At 37.7% G+C, this 21,016-nt stretch overlaps 1 protein-coding gene and 1 pseudogene across 1 annotated transcript; both read right to left on the bottom strand.

The window, feature by feature from the left end:
* Positions 1-3,195: 3,195 nt before the first annotated feature.
* LOC103248945 (olfactory receptor 10D3) lies at positions 3,196-8,654 on the bottom strand. The gene is made up of 2 exons (XM_038004918.2): positions 8,542-8,654; positions 3,196-6,722 (listed from the first exon to the last, which is right to left on the bottom strand). Exon 2 carries the CDS (start codon positions 6,709-6,711, stop codon positions 5,773-5,775), a length of 939 nt encoding a protein of 312 aa, XP_037860846.2. The 5' UTR covers positions 6,712-6,722; positions 8,542-8,654; the 3' UTR covers positions 3,196-5,772.
* A 7,508-nt stretch (positions 8,655-16,162) lies between these two features.
* LOC103248723 (olfactory receptor 10D3-like) lies at positions 16,163-17,042 on the bottom strand (annotated as a pseudogene).
* Positions 17,043-21,016: the final 3,974 nt, after the last annotated feature.

Raw genomic sequence — 21,016 nt, 5'->3', positions numbered from 1 at the left:
TTTGTGTGATCCTCCGTGGGGATTATCATGAGTTGGGAATGTGTTTTAAAGGAGATGCTCGATTTTCCTGTGGCTTATCCTTCAGTGTCTACTCTCACTAATACATACATAGGTTAGCATGCACAGTGGCTTAGCATGATTCATTTAAGTTTGGAAAATTAAGAGGCCATGTTATGTATGATCTTACACCTATAACAAATAGTATGTAACAAAATATAACATGATTCACTCACATTTGTAAAAAGTTTAAATGGTATAATTCACAGAATGCAGGGCAGAGAAACTAGAGTTCTGATCCCGTCTTAGTCCTGCCATGAGGTTGCTGCATGAGCTCCAATAATGCAGGAGAAAGAGTCCTTGGTGGTAAGTGGCTGAGCTAGTACAACCTACATCTGATGGTGCAGAGGTCAGTGGGTGTTAAGTGTTAGGTACTTCCCACAGGAGTAGAAGATAGCAGATTCCTCCCCATTCTGTTGGTGGAGTGCTCTGCCCACTCTATTCTTGGCACTAACTGGATTTGCAAATGCTCTCAGCTGAGCTAAGTCATAATCAGCCTCCACACTTTTATTGAATCTTCATTGCCAAGTTCTCCTTAGCTTCATAGAGAAGTAGCATGTCCACATAATTTATTTTACACATCAGAACACTTTTAGGAGTGTGAACACTATTAAAAATCATGTATAAACTCTCCTGGCAAATCTGAATACATGGCCTTTTCTACAAAGGGCACTTCATGATAAGAAACCCATTCATGATTAGGCTACTTTCTACCATCTCCTTCTCTCTCCCTATTTTCTTTCTTCTGTCTTTCACTTCCACCTCCAATCTTCTTTTATTATAGTAATATAGTTCTCCCTGGAAATAGTGTGCTTGGTACATGCCCATGCTTCCACAAGATGTTCCCTTCCTTCTGATTCTGCACTTTCTCACCCTCTGTCTGATGTTTATTCACTCTCCCCTCCATGCATCCCTCATAGCCCGGCTCACATCCCACCTTTCCTGCAAAGCCTTCCCAAACAGCCTTGGTAGAAATAATTGGTCACTTTTCCATGCTCTCATTGCTTCTCTGAATTTATGATGCTGATGTTGTAATGAAATTATTAAAAGGAAGATCACTGGAGACTGTAAGAGTTGAAGAAGGGGGAAGGAAACACTAAAAGCAGCTCAACAGTCAAAGACAGGTTTATTTTGGAGAATAAACTTGAGAGGGGCTTCTGGCCAAGTTAAGTCAGGAGCACTCTCTCTTATGGACTAAGAGTATTTAAGGGTTTGGGGTGGGAGAGCTTATCACAGGCTCAGAATGTTTCTATGTCTCTTTGTCTTGCTTATCTGGGAGGGAGAGTTTTTGTGTCTGTTCCTGTACATCTTCCTGCAGCTGCAGACGTACCCCCAGAGTCTGTTTTTAGTTTCCCTATCTTAGTGCACCTAAAGAGAAAGGAATGTGCTTATTAGGGCCCACTGTTTTACTAGGGCCCATTGTATGAGTGTAAGTTTGGTGGTTACCCAAGAGACTTTCCCCCCTCCCTCTGTGCTCAAGCTATCTTATCTGTGTTTTACTGTCGACTCTTTCTGGCTACTTGTTGTTAGAAGAGAAGTGATTTCTTTGAAATGCATGAGGTTAGAAAGGGAGCTGGAACTTAAAATGGTGGTGTTTGTCCAAGATGACAAACAGGACAATGGTGTCCCTGCTTTGTCAGAGACAGCCTGCAAAACATCCTAGCTTTGTTACTTACTAGCTGGAAACATTTCTTAATTTCTCTGTCTCTTAGTTTTCTCTTGTATAAAATGAGATAATAGGATTATGGTGAGGACCCCATGAGTTAATGTAGGTAAAGTGCTTGAGAATACCTAACACATGGTAAGCCCTAGGAAAGCATATCCTGCTGTTATTATCACATTTTATTATGGACCATCTATTCTGTATGATTCTAAAAACAGATGGTGGACTCCTTCAGGGCAGAGGTCTTGTCCATCTTTATCAATTTAGCATAACAATAGTATCTGCTGCAAAACAGGAATTTAATAAATACCGACTGAATTACTTCTCCTGCACGCCTATGGGAAAGAGATTTGAGGATATCAGTGCTGATCTTTGGCCAAATCGATGTAGAGAAAAACATTTATATGTACTTGCTTGTCTGCCTTCTTACTTCTCCTACCAATCATAAATATCTTTCTTGAGCTAGATATTATCTCATTTCTATTACTTCCCAGGAAATTTGCTTTTGAAAGGAGAAGGTGGGATTTAAGAGGAAATTTGTTCTTTAATGGCAGAATTTCAGGGATAAAAATATATTTTGAAACCAGTGCTCTAACCACCATGACAGAGTGGCCTCCTTCATAGAAATGTTCAGGTTGACTTGCTGTGTGCATGTTGAGCTCCTCTCCATAGTGAGAATGTTAGCAAGCTCCCGGGTCTGGATCCTCTTTAGGGAATGTTGGGCGCTGTGTTGCTCCCATCATAGACTGTTGTGCCTCAGGTCTCCCGGGGCCTCCCAAACTGAGGGTTCAGAGAAGGAATTCTTGAATAAAGTGAATAAACACATCTTGTAAATGGTTTGTTTTGTTAAAGATGTAAATATACCTGAAATAAAAGTTGTTTTTACTTTCAGACTGTTTGGGAGCAGAAAGGATGGGAGAAACCCTTGGAGATGCTAGACTTGGCTTTTCTTTGTCAAACTAATTATTTATTTTCTAAAGTGAACAGCTCAACTGAAAAGAAAAAAATGTCCACTGCCATGGAAAATGTTGCTTCTAATTAAGAAAGGAGGAGGAGAGAGAAATTAAAGCATAGAATGCTACCCCATAGTCTCTGTTAAGCAAGTTAGAACAGCAGAGAACATACAAGAGCTTTTCTGCTGTGACTGTGAATGACCCCAAACAGGTTTGTACAGGAAGTACAGCTTTAGAGTATATTGGAAGAACTATAGTAAATAGGTGTTTTAACTCTGGTAATAGCAAGCTACTAATTAATGATTCATTACTAAGAAGCTTTAAGAATAACTAAAATCTCAAAGGATTATACATTTGAGAATGGAATCAAAACAGTTACGTAAATTGTGATTAAAATCAGATTTAGTTAAATCAGTAATAGGAAATAGATTTTCTAATGGTGGGTCAGCATTCCTTTAAAAATGGATGTGATATTTTGTCTTTATCTGTTCACTTTGTCTTATAATGTTAATAAGAAACGTATATACCAGAGAAAAGGGAAAAGGTAGTTCCATTACTACCATTCCTCTGGAATGTTGAGTTACATCTGAAACCATTTTGGGGCCAGGGAGGGGCTCTGAGATCTTCTGTCAGATTTTCCCTTGGTCAATAACAGGGCTTTTGAGATGTTCTATGAATCCAAAGAAAGCGGATTCAACAAGCTAAATGCAAATCAATATTGGGGCTCAGAGGGAGGATTGTGAGCTGCTGGATCAAGGATCATTGCCCAGATCGGGTGAGAAATCAATAACTGAAAATCAACAGCCATCTCCTTACATTGGTCAGGAAACTTCCTAACAAGAGGGGTGGAGCACAGGTGACAGAAGAAGGCATATGGTGGGTGTTTGGGGATAGAGCTTTCTTCCAAGTTCTTGCCAATTTTTGTATCCTCAGTCGTCTCTCCTCCTTCCGGCAATCCGCAGTGATACAAAGATTCCAGTGCCTTCATCTATGACTCGTGTCTGTTTTTTACTGGAAGAAGACATGAAGATATGGCGCTTCTGATTTCTGCGTGGTCCTTTTTTGAGTCTCCGTTGCTGTGTGCCTCTTGGTATGCCCAATCGTTTCTCACCCTGGCCTTTGCCACAGTGAGATGCCTTGCCCACTTGAGGTCTCCACCATCTACGTTCTGGAGTTAAGCCCACCATTGACTCCCTTGGTTACTGTTTTCTTCATAAGAGTGGGAGAAAATATCTTCATCTTGGATGTGATGTGCTTCTTGGGCTGGCATGGATGAAGTCAAGTGCTCCCTCTTGGTTTCTTCTCTCTTCTTGGTTGGAAAGATTTCTAAGCATTTTGGAAGGAGTTTCTTAGTGTTTAAGTGTAAAAGCCTTGCATTCATATCCTGGGCCTCTCACAGTAAAATGGGAAGAATAGCACAAATATCAAAGATTGTTTTGAAGATTAAATGAGATAGTTTTATAGAGCATTTATAATAATATATGACAAATAATTAGGGCTCTATAAATGACAATCTTCATACTACTGAACCGAAGACAGAAATTTGAGGCACAAATGAGTGAAGAGGCTACTAAGACAATTATAAACTTGACAGTTCCAAGGATACAGAGAATTCTGAAAAGAGACTTTACAATTCGAGTGTTATGTTTAGGAGTTTTTGAAAATGGGTAAAAGGAGAATATGAAGCTGAACTTATTTTAATTACATCACAGTGGATTGGGAAGCTTTCTAGTTGGAATTTTAATGACACGGTGCTTGTATTTTGGTTAGAGGGGTAAAGAGGTAAAATTATGTGAACCCTAAGTGATTAGTACTATGAATCCAGGAAAATGCTGAGTGTCTCTGTCTTCTATGGGATTTCACATCTAATCAGTGGCTCCACAAAGCGTCTGTGTAGCTGTTTTTGAGCCAAGGTAGATAACTTTGATGCACATCAAAAAATGAGGAGGTTGCATGAGGCCAAATGCAAGTATACATATTTTCTTTACAATTTTTTTTGGAAGAGCAGAATTATTTGGCAGGAAACGAAATGATGCTTAGAGCTTTACCAAGTCTAGCAAGCCCAAATGAATACCCAAGAGGTCAGGGTGAGGTTCAGGTGTTAAAGAAAAGGTAGAAACACCTTTAAAGTTATGGGTAGAAAAAAGATATACATCATGCTTTTTAATCTTACAACGTACCGCAGAGATCAACAAGTCCAGAAACTTGTAAACTTTTTCCAGTGGAATCTTACCGAGAAATCTAATACATATGATAAGTAAACAGGAAGTTCTCACTAACTATATTTAACAAGGAAACCTCAGGATAAATTCACTGGAGTCTCGGATCTCCTTGAATCAGGCTTGGAAAGCCATTTGGCCCAAGCCGTCAGCCTGACCGGATAAAGCTACTAAATTGTTACCACACTAATAGCTGGTAGCAAGATGGAAACAGACCCAAGTCTAGTATACTAGACACAGTGTTTTTTACTTTCCTTAGGCAGTGGGGCTAACCCAATCTGCCTAAAAATCTTTAGGCAGACTAATCAGGCATGGGGTCAGACGTGGGATGAACATCCTTGCTGACAAATTCTAAGTTATTCCCTTTCCAGACATTTGAGGAGGAAAAAAAAACAAAAAACAAAAACCAAAAAAACACTGCATCTTGACTCTAGTCCGTAGTCTGTTAATATGTTTTTTAAATTATATTATTCTCTCAATCAGTTGTTTAAAATCTCTTTTCTTCTTTTTATTGCCTTTCCCTATAGGTTTGTCTCACAAATAGTATGAGGGGAGTAAATTGAGAAAAGTGGTGCAAAAAAAAAAAAAAAAAAAAAGGCACAGTGGAAAATACCTTCCTTTCAGGGACAGGCAATTCTCTATAGAAGAAAGGCAAGGTAACAATAACCAAGACTATATGACTTTGAAGATAGGTGAAGAGACAGAACCTAGATGATAAAATAAAATATGTAAAAGATAATGTATTATAGCATAGTGGTCCATATCATTCAGCACAGTGCTGAAAATTCCAAGTCATTGTCACATATGAAGATTCCAGAATGAAATGTCTATGTCAAAGCAGAAGGAATTCCAGAGCCATTCACCCTTTTATCTGCTTTTACTAACTCTCAGGAACATGGCCTATCTTGTGCAATATTGTTTTCAGGGCTGTTTTTACTTCCTCATTCCTCAAGGTATAAATCAAAGGGTTCAGCATTGGTCCTACCAGATTCATCAGAATTTGCACCATGGTTCCCAGCATGGGATTGGGTGTGGGCTGCAGGTAGACAGTGATGATGGGCCCATAGGCACAGAGGATGGCAATGAGGTGAGCGCTGCAGGTGGAGAAGGCACGGCGACGGCCCTCAGTTGTACGAATACTTAAGATAGAAATCATGATTCTAGTGTAGGATAGAAGAATTAGGAGAAAGCAGGCAAGAGATATGAGGCCAACGTTGGTGAAGCTCACCCTCTGGGCAAAGGATGTGTCAGCACAGGCCAAGGGGAAGAGTGCTGGAATGTCACAGAAGAAGTGATCCACTTCATTGGAACCACAGTATGGTAAGGCAAAGGTGAGGGAGGTCAAGATACTAGAATGAATGCACCCTAACAGCCACGTGCCCACAGCCAGGGCCACACAGATTCTGGGGTTCATGATGACTGTGTATCGCAGAGGATAACAGATGGCAGTGAAGCGGTCATAGGCCATCACCGTATACAAGAAGCACTCAATGCTCCCCAGGAAGTGGAAGAAGAAGAGCTGGCAGACACAGTCTTTGTAGGAGATGAGTCGGCTCAGCCCCATAAGGTAGAGCAGCATTTTGGGACAAGTCACTGAGGAGAAACCCATGTCAAACACAGACAAGTTTCCCAGGAAGAAATACATAGGTGTGTGAAGGCGAGCAGAAAACATAACAGCAACAAGGATGGACACATTTCCCAGTAGAGTGCAGGCATAGAAGGGCAGGAATAAGACAAAAAGTACCATCTCCAGCCCCTCTGTGTGTGGGATTCCCAAAAGGATGAACTCTGTCACCATGGAGCAGTTCTTCACCTCCATGGAAGCCAGTCCTAGGGAAGAAAGAGGAGGCTGAGAACATGGAAGAATATCTTGGCTTGCTGTCAATCAAGTGAACATACTGGAGAAATAAAACTAGTCAATTAAGTGACTTGATTTGCTTCTAAGTTATGGAAAGGCTTATGATTCAAGTTACAAGGCGTTATCCTTGGAATGTAACTGCCATAGCCGACTAAGTTTCTGTAGCAAATATTTTTGTTATACTTACTTGAAATACAAACGCTCATTATTAAAGCAATATTCTTACAATGTAAGAGCAAATATTTTTAAAGGGAGGGCAGGATACATTCAAACACCCACTCCTCCTCCCAGGGTAGAAGGATATGAAATGTCAGGATTATTTGAGGACTTCTTTTGTATCACTGGAGATATGAACCACAATTCAAGAATCATCATAGTTGTGAGACATTATTAACGACATTAGATTTTATGTCTATGTTTTTTAAGAGAATCATAAAGGTTGATCACTGCTTTGCATTCAAAACACTTATACAACATAATCTCCATTCATTTAATCCTGGCAGTCACTCTTTGAGGAGGTCTACAGAAAAGATTACTTTTGAGCAGTAGGATGGCTAGGTGACTTTCCCAAATTGAGGCAGCTAGTTCACCCTGGAACTAGGCATCCACGTTCTTTTTTTTTCTTTTTAAACATCAGTCTTTCCCCCAGATCTGGATGGATCCATCTGTGATAGATCATGGCATTACTGGCTTTGTCAAATCTTTTCCCAGTATTAGCCATGTTTTTCCTCTGTACATCACCAGGCTCTCAAAATGTTCTTCCTCATCCTCCTTAGTAAGCAATAGAAAACCAATATGTTTCCAGTTACCTCCCCACAAACACGCAAATATAACATCTAGGAGAGTAAATTTTTTTTGTGTTTACAATTATATTCTCAGTGCAAAGAACAATGCCTGGCAGAGTAATTTTTCAATAAATGTTTGATGAAGGAAATAAGAAAACTCACTCAATGCCTGGCAAGAATTGGATATCGTTCCTCCTGTGCAAGGATTTGTGTGGTACTATCGGATAGTAATTTCTCCTCACAGTCTTCTAAAGCAACTTGATCATTTACCTGTTTCTCTTTTGCCCGTTTCCTGTATATTTAGAATTTCTCTGTTTACAATCATGTCACCTGCACTCCAGAAGAAGCTCTGCACTACGTTCCAAAAGGCAATCAGACTCAAGGCAAATGCTACATATAATCTATACTGCTTCCAAAAATGTCCTGGTTGTCATATATCAAAGAAAGAATCAAATGAAGGTATCCAAATGTAGGCTTATTTAGAGTTTCTGTTACTCTAGTAATATAAAATCAAGTCCAAATTCCTGATTATAAAGTGAAATAATAAGAATGGGGTTTGTGAGCTGATGGGCCAGGACAATGGGCTCAAAGATAAACCAAGCAAATAACATCTATTCGTCTGGCCAGTAGCTCCACGCTCTGTTCATCCTGAACTCTGAGAACACTTTGTAAACTGAGGACTCCAAATTTTCCTCTCCAATGGATACACAAAGCATAAAAGAGGAGTGAAAAAAGAGGTGAGGGCCCCTGTAATTTCAGCTACTCCAGAGGCTGAGGCAGGAGAATTGCTTGAACCTGGGAGGTAGAGGTTGCAGTGAGCCGAGATCGTGCCACTGCACTTCAGCCTGGCCAACAGAGTGAGACTCAGTCAAAAGAAAGAAAGAAAGAAAGAAAGAGAGAGAGAGAGAGAGAGAAAGGAATAAAGGAAGGAAGGAAGGAAGGAAAGAAGGAAGGAAGAAAGGAAGGAAGGAGAGAAAGAGGCAAAGATGGCCCTTATGTAACTTACAGAGAGAAAATATGATCATTTAATCATCTGTTTGTATAGGATTTTTAGCCCAAATTTTCCTTTGGCATATTAGAGGTTGGAGATCTCCACCCATGATCTGGAAAGTTTTCTTCTTAGCCAAATAAACTCTGACTAAACGACATGCAGCAGTGTATGTCTCTGTCTTCTGCAAAGACATCTTCCAAGCCACTGACAGCTGCATTGTTTTCTCCTATGTGGAAATGTAAATATCCTTGGAGCCTTTGGGACCCCATTCCTGAATGAGTCCTATTCAAGGAGGTTGTTGAGCAAAGGGAGTAATTAAAAGTGAGTAAATTGTCTAGTTGAAATAGAATATGGTGATGTTTCCCCTGTGACAGTGCTGGATAGGAACAAGAGGGAGCCAAATCTCTATTTTCTGTCTCTAAGATTGACGTAGGGAAGGAAGAAAAAAGGTGAATGGTATAGCCCAATCTTAGGACATATGGAGAAACCAGTTACCCAGTTTCAGGATATATTATCAGAATGAGAAATAACAACCTAACAACCATATATCTAAGACTTTTTAAAATATCCAATTTTAAATATTTTAATCTCAGTTTCTTCATAGTTCTTGCCAAGAACTGAATTGTGTTCCTTCAAAAATTCATGTTGAAACTCTTAACACACCCATTCCATGTAACTGTATTGGAACTAGGACCTTTAAGAAGGTGATTAAAATTAAATGAGACAAGGGTGAAGCCCTGATGCAATAGAACTGGTATCTTTGTAAAAGGAGAGACATCAGATCTCTTTCTCTCTCTCTTTTCTCTCTCTGTCTGTCTTTTTCTCTCCCTTTATCCCTCCATGTGAGAACACAGCAAGAAGACAGCCCCATCTCTAAGCTCCAGAAACCAAACCCTGCTGCAAAAGCTCTGCAACCTTGATCTTGAATTTTACAATCTACAGAACTGCGAGAAAAAAATTCCTGTTGTTTATATCATCTAGTATATTCTGTTTTGTTATGGCAGCCTAGTGAACTAACAGTTCTTCTACTTTTCAGACTATGGTTCCTAATATTTTGATATGTAAATAAAATTTCTGTTCCTGGACTCCAACAAACATTTGTCAATTGGCACAGTTGACTTTCCCGAGCCAGGAATAGTTCTCCTGATGATTTTCCAGAATTATATCAAAGTATTACTCAACAAACATTAATTAATAACCTATACAACCATGAACAAGACAAATTTCCTTAATCTTGACCTTCTGTTCTGTGAAAGGAGTGAAGAACCTTGCCCTTTGACATTCCAGACATTTGTAATCTGGAAATTATTCCTCTTTCATGTAACACAACAGTTACAGAGTTGTCAAAAAAATGAAAAATGTGTAAAAACCTAAAAAAATAGAGAAAACGAAAGGAAAAGAGATCAGCAATGCTAAATTAGGCTCTTTGAAAAGACTAATAAAATAGGGGTACTTCTTTACAAATGAATTTTGAAAAAAGTGAGAAGGCATGTATAAAGAACATGAGGAATGAAAGGATGACAGAGCACATGGATTAAGCAGGTGAAAACAGATATCACAACATTTGCCAAGGTATTCAAATGATTTGTCAAAATAATTTATCAAATGCTTATTAATCTGTGAAAACTGACTAAAAATAGAAAATATGAAGAGTGGTATGCATAAGTTTCTATTGCTTACTGCACAACCAATTACTCCAAACTTTCGTGGCTTAGAGACATTTATTATCTCACACTTTCTGTGACTCAGAAATCCAGGCACACCTTAACTCAGTTCCTCTGGATCAGGGTCTCTCATGAGGTTAGTCTCATGAGCTGGGGCTGCAGTCTCCACCGAAGGTTTGACTGGAGAAGGATCTGTTTCTAAGCTTACTCACATGGCTACTGGCAGACCTGGCCCTGTCCACAGAGCTGTGTCACAACATGGGAGCTGGCTTCTCCCGAGGCAACCAAGTCAAGAGACAGTAAGATAGAGCCAGTGAACCCAAGATGGAAAGCACCACCTTTTGTGATCTAATCTCTGAAATGATACTTCATCACCTCTACTCACTAGAACCACATTCTATTCACTGGAACCAAGTCACTAAATCAGGGCAGGTGATTACACAAAGCATGAATCCTAGAAGGTGGGAGTCACCAGGGGCCATATGAAAGGCATTGTAGGACAGTGGGGGAATGATAAACTGTTAAATAAGTGATCCTGGGACAATTGGCTACTTGTGTTTTTTAAAAGTAGAAGGGAATTGAATTCTTACCTCAGTCATGAGCAAGAACCAATTCCAGGAGGATTAAAGACTTAAAAGAGAAAAAAAAGTGAAAAAATAAAGAAAAATTAAAGGTAATATGTTATTTCTAAGTAAGACACAATAATCTTTAGTCATAAAAGAAAGTTTTGGTAAGTCACATTAAAGGAAGTCATTGATTTTATTAAAAAATGGCTTAAAACTAATGAAAAGAGAAACTGTGAACTAGGAGAAGATATTTGCAGGACACCTTACCAAGAAAAGATTAGTATCCAGAATACATGTAGAATTACTATGAATCAATTTTATAAAAGTCCAAGTACTCAAAAGAAAATGAACTAAAAAATAACATAAATTTTCCAAAGAAGGAAACCTGAATTGTCATTAAACATATTAGAAGATGCTTAACTTTACCAGTAATCAGGGACCAAAATTTTACAATGCAATATATGCATTTACATACCATCAGATTGACAGATGTTAAGAAGAATGTCAATATAAAGTGTTGAAGAATAGAATGTGCTATGAAATATTATCCACTTTGGGAGTGAGTGTATTTGCCATAATCATTTCATTCTGGAAATCTCTTTGGCAGTCCACTCCTAAAAACAGCTTTTTAGAGAAACTTTTGAAGTGGTGCCCCAGTGTTGTGCAGAAGAATGTTTAAAACAGTAATTACAAATCACCTACATGTCTGTCAACCACAGACCAAATAAATATATAAAGATGTAAAATTATAGCTATATACATCAAAGTGAATGAATCTCAAAAGCAAGTCTGAAAAGAAAAAAAGCATCATGTTTGAGCATATTTAAACAAATTTCAAAACCCGAAAAAAACTAAATAATATATTGTTTGGGAATGCATACATAGGTGGTAAATAAATAAAAGAAAGAAATTTCCTTAGCAAAAATTCAGATTGCTATTAACTTCTGGGAGGATAGGACTAACATAAATACACAGAAAGAATGTCTAGATTATATTCTATTTCCTGTACTGGCTATAAGGAATACATGTGTTCGTTAATAGTGTTTAAATTTTGTAATATATTTAAAATTTGCAGAATATGTTAGAAAACATTTTACATGAAAATAATTTTTAAAACTGGCTGAAATAAATTAAAACATATATTATTAAATTTATTTTAAATATTATAAAAATACAAACTAATATAAATAGCATATAAAACAGATACATATTTATTCCCAACCAATAAAGAACACATACCATTTAATTTATTTAAATTAATTATGAAAACCATAATTTATTGAACACATAATTTTTTAAATGCTGAATTATGCCATGTTTGGTTTGTTCACTAAATATATATTAAAATACAGAGTAAAATTTTAGGACATGTTAGGGTATGCAAATGAACAAAACCGGTTTTCAAAACACATTCTTTAGAATGTTAGCACTTCATAGTTAAAAGAATTTAAATAATGTTAGAAAGTGAAAGACTCAGGCTTCTATTTGTAAGCACTTCTCAATGTTTTATAACCAGATATATGGTATCTATCCTCAGAAATGAAATAAAATTTCAGGTAAAATTGTCACTGTATATTTTAACATTTTTGAAATACCAGAATATGATGAAATGAATACAATTTCTTAAGTGCAACATGATCCAAGCATGTATGATTAATTAATGCCAGTCTGTTTGTCCTGTTTATTCATTTTAAGCTCAACATTATTTTTCCTAATATTTCCTCTAGTTAATCATTGGTCCAAAATGGGTATAAATTATATATAAATGGTTAAGAAGACAAGTAGTTTAAAATTGTAATGGTTAACATAAGCAGTTGCTATTTTTGCGAATCATCACAAATCAGTGACTGAACCATGAGCAAATTCCCCATATCCTTAACTGCACATGTTCACTCAGACCTCATGTACAGAGGCTCTCAAAAATTTTTATACTGACGAAAAGGTATTAAAATCTTTTTCTTAATGTGTGTTTGTTTTTAAGAATCCTATTGGAAAAAAGTGCACTATTGCTATCCCTACCTATGTGAAAGGTTGGGATTATTTTTTTGAATTTCTGAAGGTTTTCAAACCCCTGATTTGGAAATGCTGCCCTGCAGAATTCAGAATATCCTCTGCAGCACTCAGGATCCATTCCTGCATTTTCATGAACAGGAATGACACTTTTTCAAGGCAGACTATTGCCTGGCTAATCGTTTTCTTCCATTCAATCATTCCTCCTTGAGTTTTCTAGAAAACGTTCCTTGTTCTGCTCTTGTAATCTGCCAAATGAATGTGGGCCCCTTTTCATCCAGCATCCCTTTACAGATTTGAGATAATCAGTCATATCTGCCGTCTCTTTATCTAAATATTCTAATTTCCCACAACCATCTCTCTCTCATACATCACGTTCTTTTTTTATTTTTGCATGTCACTATTCTAGTTTGTTGATGTCTTCCTTGAGGTGCCATCTCAAACTTGAAGGCAATGCATCAGGTATGATGACATTTAGATTGTGCCTGGGACATAGGTGGACTCAACAAATTCCTGTTGAATGAATGAATGACTTCTCCTTTTCCTATCTTCTGCATTTCTTTGTATTGAAGTCAATTTGCTCTTCATGCTTGGAAACTAATTCCTCCTATCCCATGTTGCCACTTCTAGGTAAAAAAAAGAAAATGACAGCTGGTCTTACTCCCAGTACATTCGTGAATACTTATCTTATTAGGCCAAAGTTTCTTAACACACTTTTACATCTTCAACTGGTGTTATTTTTTTTTCTCCCTGGAGAAGCCACTTTCATGAGAAGGCAGTCATTGCTGAGAGGATGATGTCTGACTTCACAAGACAACCTGATTTTGTGTTTATATAGTCTCTCTGTTTTCTTTTTGTTTCTCTTAGTATTGATTTATTAACATCATTTTTTAAAATGCCAGCCTTTCACAAATATGCTAAAAGACATTGAAGAGAAAAACGTTTTGCCTAAACCAGGTCAGATTGTTACCTGAAGGTAGTAACCTATGCATGTACCTGTGGAATGGAAGAAACATTAATCAAAGTGTGATGGAGATGCATGGGGAAAATGAGACACATGGGAACAGATTTGAGGTCATTTTGAAAAAAAAAATAAGCACTTCCTAAGTAGAGATTTTCCTTTCAGTGTTTACCCATGGATACTCTGAGTCTCATTTTAATAAGACACATTGATCTCTTCCAGTTCCATAATTCTGGGACTTGTTGGATGCCAGCCCAAATAATACATATGGCATGTGGCCTAGAGTTAAACAACGTTCCCTCCTGCAGGGAAGATGACAGGGCAGAGTGTTAGTGGGGAAAAATGAAACGGTACTGAGTTTTCGTAATTACATATACAAGAGAAATAAGATGGTATTCACATAAAAGTATGGAGCTAGGAAGAATTGGACACTGGTGGTTTAGATTTTTCCACTATTAAGCTCATCCAAGACAGTGTGTTCGAGGAGAGATGTAAGGCAATGGTATCATCACCGCTGGAGATGAAAGTAACAGAAAGAAAGGACTCTAACAATAAAAACCTGTAATGGGCTGATTAGCAAATGTAGGAAGACAGCGTGACCACTGGTATTGCCCCATGTTCCTCTCTGTACTTTTCCCCTATACAGAATATTTTTCTTGAGTCACTCTTTTATTCTTTCTTTTCTGTCACTTCCCCAGACTGGATCTTAACATTCAGACATGTAATTCTTTTCTAAACCTCTATCAGATAACTGCAAGAGTAGAAAGCAACGAATATACAAACAGGCCAATAAGAAAAAATAATGTTGATTTAAGAGTAACAGGTGTGCAAACCTCTACCGAAGCCAGAACACTCATGATGAATAACAGTATTTTCAGAAAAGGTCAAAATCAGTAGTTAGTGAGATTATGCTGTATGTTCTGTAACATTTGGCTTCTTTCCTTTGGAATAATATATATTATACATAATTTCAGAGATTTAGGAATGGCAAAACAGGGAGCTCGAATCTAGTGAGCTCTTCTAATCTACTGAGTCAGGAGGACTCAGTAAGTTAGTTCTCAGCAGGGCTTGGCATCATTGGGCTTTGTTGGGACATGGGGAAGTAAAAGAGGAGAAGTTAGCCCAATACGGCTAGAAAAAAAAAGACTATATATCTATATCTATATCTAACTATTTATATCTATCTATCTATCATGTCAGACCAAGGCCAACTCTAGTTGACAGTTCCACCCTAGTAACACAGTTAGTCCTTTTAATTATATAAGTACTAGGCAGGCTTCCAGCGCAGGTGATGCTGAGTGTACAGTCCCTATTAGAGAACTATCACTGCCAACAGAGCTTGTTTCTCTGTGAAGATAAGAGGGCATGGAGTATTCTGGCATCATTCTTTTGCCCTCTCAACCCTCTCATAGGGCCTGGCCCCATGACCAAATGAGCCACGAGAACGCATGTGCACATATAACACGTCACACATTATGTCTTTTATCACAGAGCAGCCAGACAAAAACAGCAGGAGGAGATTAACTCTTAATAGGAACCCTTCCAGCTGAGATTAAATAATTATATCTTGTGACAGAGTTTGGTAATCCTGGCAAAAGAATATTCCAAGGACCGTGTGCCAGCCCTGTGTTGTTTTATGAACAGGATGCTCATGGCGTGATTGATACTAGGAGAGGGAAGCTGAGTGACTTCTAAGGTGGGTGATGTTGAGAACTGTAACTTCTGAGGTGAAAAAGGTTTATATTTATGAGCAAGAGTGGTGAGCATTTACTTTCAAACCTAAGAAAAACAAGCCACTTCTGTGTAAGGACCCAAGGAATGATTACATTTGCAGGCATAAGTGTGGGTCCCAGGCAGCTGGAGCTGCTGCGAGAAGCAGTTCTCACTGTCTCCTGGGAGTACTGCAGAGTTCTCCTTAGGGAATGCTCTCCATGCCCTTCAATATCCACCCCTTCACCTACTATTCCTGACTGTTAATTCAATATGTGCCCTGGTGGGAACCAGCCCACATTAAAGTTCACTCTTAAGCCATTATCCACAAGCCCTTGAAAAGAGGTTTTTAAATTCAACCTGCCTCTATGACAGGGGTCAGCCATGTATGGCCTGTGGGGCAAATCCTGCCCCCCACCTGTTTTTGTAAATAAAATTTCCTCCGAACATGGCCTCACCCGTTTGCTTATGTATTTTCGATGGCTATTTTCATGCTACAACAGCAGAGTTGAGTATTTGTAACAGATTATATGGCCCACAATGTCTAACATATTTCCTGATCTTTGTGCATGAGATGGAGAAGATGTCACAGGTTTGTATCTGGGAGAATTGTTTTCCAGCTGTTTTTGTGGCAGAAAGACCTTTACAACTGGCATGGACAGATGTTTTTAAAAATTAGTTTAATACACAAATGAGGAGGAAATACAGCTTTACCCACAAATGGACTAGTGACCTCCTTCTGAAACAATCTGGCCCCCAGCCAGCTTTTTCAGAGCTCCTTTGACATCTTTGTTTCTCAGGGTATAGATTGTGGGGTTCAGCATGGGGGTGACTACATTGCCAAAGATCTGTACTGGGGTTATCAGCACTTCACTCAAAGATGGCTGGGTATAGATGAGGGCACAGGGTCTAAAGAACTGTGTGACCACTGAGAGGTGGGAAACACAGGTGGATGCCACCTTGTGCCTCCCTTCAGCAGAGTGCATCTTTAGGATTGCAATGACATTGCAGATGCAGGAAGCAAAGATGAGAAGGAAACAAGTTGTGGGCACAAGGCCAATGTTGGTGAAGCTCACTGTCTCGATAACGCTGTCACCACAGGCTAGTCTGATGAGAGGGAAGATGTCACAGAAGAAATAGTCCATTTCATTAGAACCGCCAATATGGCAGTTGGAAGGTCAATGTAGTGAGAATTATCACATGAAAGGAGCTAGTAAATCAGGTGCCGGTTACAAGCAGAGCACACACCCGGTGGTTCATGATGATGGTGTAGCACAGTGGGTAGCAGATGGTGGCAAAATGATTGTAGGCCATCACCATGTAGAGCAGGTACTCAGTGCTGCCTAGGAAGTGGTAAAAAAAAAAAAAAAAAGACAAAAAAAAAAAAAAGACCTGGCACATACAATCTCCCAGGGAGATGACTCGGCTCCTCAACAGCAAGTTGGTCATCATCTTTGGAGTGCTCACAGAAGAGAAACCAATGTCCAACACAGAGAGATTACAAAGAAAGAAATACGTAGGTGTGTGGAGGTGGGAATCAGACATCACAGCTAAGAGGATGAGCAGATTTCCCAGCAGTGTACAGAGGTAGAAGATCACGAACATGACAAAGAGCACAGTTTCCTGCCCCTCTGTGTGGGGGATGCCCAACAGGATGAACTCTGTAACCAAACTGTAATTCTTTGTCTCCGTAGAAGTTCGATGTTATCCTGGGAAGAGGGAAAACGACAAGATGATGCTTCAAGGGTCCAAATTTTACTTCTTGCTATCAGTAGATTCATGAGGAAACAGCAATCATAGCTCCCATTAAAGAAAGGATGATGTTTATTGCAACTGTAGGATCAACAGATATCCCCAGAAACAGGTGTGGTCTCGGAGTGAGAACTGGATCCTGGCAATTTGACTGGTAGGAGTAGATTTTCGTTTACTATCATCAGGTAGAGAAGAGGAAATGACAGAGAGTAGAAGTGTTGAGGACTGGGAAAGGCATAGAAAGACAAAAAAATAAAGAAAAAGGAAATAGAGAAAACACGAAGAAAAAGATGGGACACATTTACAGTTTACATATAATTTTCATGACCATTTTCTAGTTAAACCTTGACGGAATCCTGTAAGATTGGTGTTGATGTTTTTATTTCATAGTTGATGAAGAAGCCATGATTCATGGAAACTAAATAACTTGTCCAACTTCCCATATACAGTTCATGGCAGATCCCAGATTGGAAACCAAGGACTTCAAATTCATTATACTATAATTGGGAAAGCAGAGAAAAGAGCTATGGAAATGTAGATGTGGGGAAAATTAATATATTTTCCGAACTGAAAATGCCTCAAAGATAACTTAGTTCAATCATTTATTTTTTAAATTTGGGTTTCCTTATACATATTTTTGCCCAATTGGCTTTGAATTACTCTCTGATAATTCTTGTATCAACCCTGTCTTTTTCACTGTTGTTGTTCAGCACTCTGGACAGCTATTCAGCCAGGAATGTTACTATTACATTTCAAAGAAACATTGGTAACACTATAATATGAGATTGAACTTTTTTTATTTGTAAAACTATAAGAAGGCTTTCATATTGGTTTCTACTATGCATTGTGGAAAACTCTGTCTCTTTTTTTAAAAAAAAAAAGTCTACAAAAAACAGGTGATTACATATACCATTTATGACTGGCCATTAAATAGTGTCATCTTTTTGGTATTCTTCCATCACTCAAGCCTACCAAAGCATCTTTATAGATTTTCACTCTATCATCTAATGTAGACCATCATTTTTAGCATGATATTCTTTATGAGGTCTTTTAATAACTACTTGTAAATCTTTGGCTACACAGAAGCATTAATGTTTTTATTTCAAAGAAACTGGTAAAACTCTGTTTTAAACGGGGACAAATTCTCCTTTACTAAAAGAGTTAGGGATATTGTACGTACTTTGCCTGATCTGTGTCGGGAAGAGAACTAGACAATCTTTAATGATCATGTCAATTCAACCTAATTTTGGAGTAGGATTTTATTTATCAATGTACAGATGTACGCACAATTTTTTTTCAGATCTATGTACAAAGTAAGTCACTTAAAACATGGAATATTTCATAAGGTTCTAGAGAGTTTTTGGGTTACAAACGGGATTAAGAAAGGACAAATTTCATGACCTACCTAGAGTAAAACATTCACTGCTTATTAATCTACCACATGAACTCAGTTGGACTTAATGCTCCAAACAGTTTTACTTACATAGAAAGGGTAAACAATCCTCAAGTGAAAACAGGGGTAATATATGTAACAAATCAGGAAATCAGATTATTAGCTTTCAGTTAATCCATCACACATACACCCTCACGCGATGCGATTTCCTCTTCTTTCCATCGGTGAGTAATAATACTTTTTAACTTTTTATGATAGAATAGACCATAAGAGATCATTTAGAGCACGCCTTTTTTTTTTTTTTTTGAGAGGGAATCTCGCTCTGTTGCCCAGGCTGGAGTGCAGTGGTGTTATATTGACTCCCTGCAACCTCTGCCTCCCAGGTTCAAGTGATTCTCCTCCCTTAAAAACAAACAAACAAAAAACAAACAAACAAACAAAAAATAGTGAAACACTTGAAACTAGCCCACTTAGAACATATGGTGAAAAAAGGAGAATAAAAAAGAGATGCAGAAAGGGCAGAGAAGAAGAAATAGAGGGACGGGAAAACATAAAAGAAAAGAGTAAGAGAGAGATAGAGAGAGAAGCTAAGTATATAATAAAAGTATAGGCTTACATTTTTCATGTATATCATGCTCTGGTCCAAGTCAAATAGAGGCTTATTCTCTTTTATTCTTCTGGTACCACTTACGGATGATTTTATGGGTCACCTTACAAAGAAAGCGTTCTACAGATTGACTTGATCTTGGCACCTAGAATTGTGGTTTTTCTATGCCTTTATGCTTGAGCTAGTCAAGGTGTGTGCCAATAAACCGCTAAACCCATTGATCCTCTGGTCCTTTCTGCAGGCTTTCATGCATCTCCCAAGAGTGGGTATCAGAGGTTTAAACAGAACTGGCATCACTACAGGGCCTGATCCAATGAGGTCTGTCTTGAGTCCCTAAGGCTTAGAGATTGCATCATTGTCTTACTAATTAGTTTGGAGAAACTAATGATTTTCTTTTAACCAGGACATAACCAATTGGTTCATGTACACCAGATGGTAAAACTTTTACTCAGGACCACTCTGGAAGATCTATGAGGCACCTCAGAGAGCATTCACTTTAACTCAACTGGTAAATTTTACCTGAAAAGCAGAGATAGTCTTCCTTCAAAATTTTTCCTTCCTGATATTTTTAAAACTCTCAGTGATTGATAGCTCCCCAAACCAATGATTGCTACATGACAACCACAGCATATGATTTTGAATCATAAGTTCTGGGTTCAGATCTTGATCATGCAATTATTGATGTATAAGAATGTACAAGTTACTTAAACTGTCTCAAGGTCACTGAATTTCTTTACCTACAAAATTGAGATTATGATACTAACTCTCACATATATTTTATGAATTTCAACTGAAATATTGTGTGTGCAAACATTTTCTTGAAATATAAATTCTCTGCAAATGTGAATTGACACTAGTTTAATTATTTTTATTTAATAAGCACTATTAAAAATGGTTGACATCATGTCTTTAAGAGAACTAAACTATCAGAATTTTTAACAAGATTATTGAAATATACTCCACATACCAGAAACACATCCTTTTAAAGTGTAGAATTCAATTATATTTTGTAAATTTACAATCTTGCAGCAATACCTTAAGCCAGTTTTAGAATATTTCTGTTACTTTGAAAGGATTCTCCATGCCCATCTGAAGTTGCTCCCTGTTCCTACCCTTAGCCCTAGGCACACACTAATCTACACTCTGTCTCTATTGATCTGTCTTTTCTGGACAGTTCCTATAAATAGAATCATACAATATAAGGCCTTTTGTATCTAATTTCTTTAAATTAGCATAATGTTATCAAGATTTGTTCACATTGTGACATTTATCAGTTCTGCATTCCCTTTTGTGATTCACTAATATTTCACTGTATGAGTATACCACATATTTATCATTCATTTATGGACATATGAGTTTGTTCCACTTTTGGCTATTAATAATATTATTGAGAAAATTTGTGTACAAGTTTTTTTGTGACCGTATGTCTTCAGTTCTCTTGGGTATACATCCAGAGGTAAAATGCTGGATGTAGACTATTGGCATTTAGATTTCAGTTACACACAGAAGGAAAAAAAATTCATACTGACTTATTCATTTCCTTACATGTATGCTGTTTCAAACACAAAGTTAGATATAAACTCTTGTTTACAACATTTCTACGGTAATGAAACAAAAACAAACTAATGCTCAAAAACAACTATAGAACCAATAAAATTCTAATAAAGAACATTAATCTGATCTAACATATTATGTTGTATTTCTAAAACCAAATGATTTATACTGAGTTTTATAATAAAATATTTATATTTGTGAGTCTTGTGTTTTACATGTCAACTTGATTCTATAATTCAAAGTATATTTGACCATCGTTGGAGGCATCTTTCT

The sequence above is a fragment of the Chlorocebus sabaeus genome, chromosome 1, assembly GCF_047675955.1.
Source record: "Chlorocebus sabaeus isolate Y175 chromosome 1, mChlSab1.0.hap1, whole genome shotgun sequence".
Classification (NCBI taxonomy): domain Eukaryota; kingdom Metazoa; phylum Chordata; class Mammalia; order Primates; family Cercopithecidae; genus Chlorocebus; species Chlorocebus sabaeus.
The sequence above is the reverse complement of the archived record's forward strand: the minus strand, read 5'-3'. Positions and strand labels throughout refer to the sequence as shown.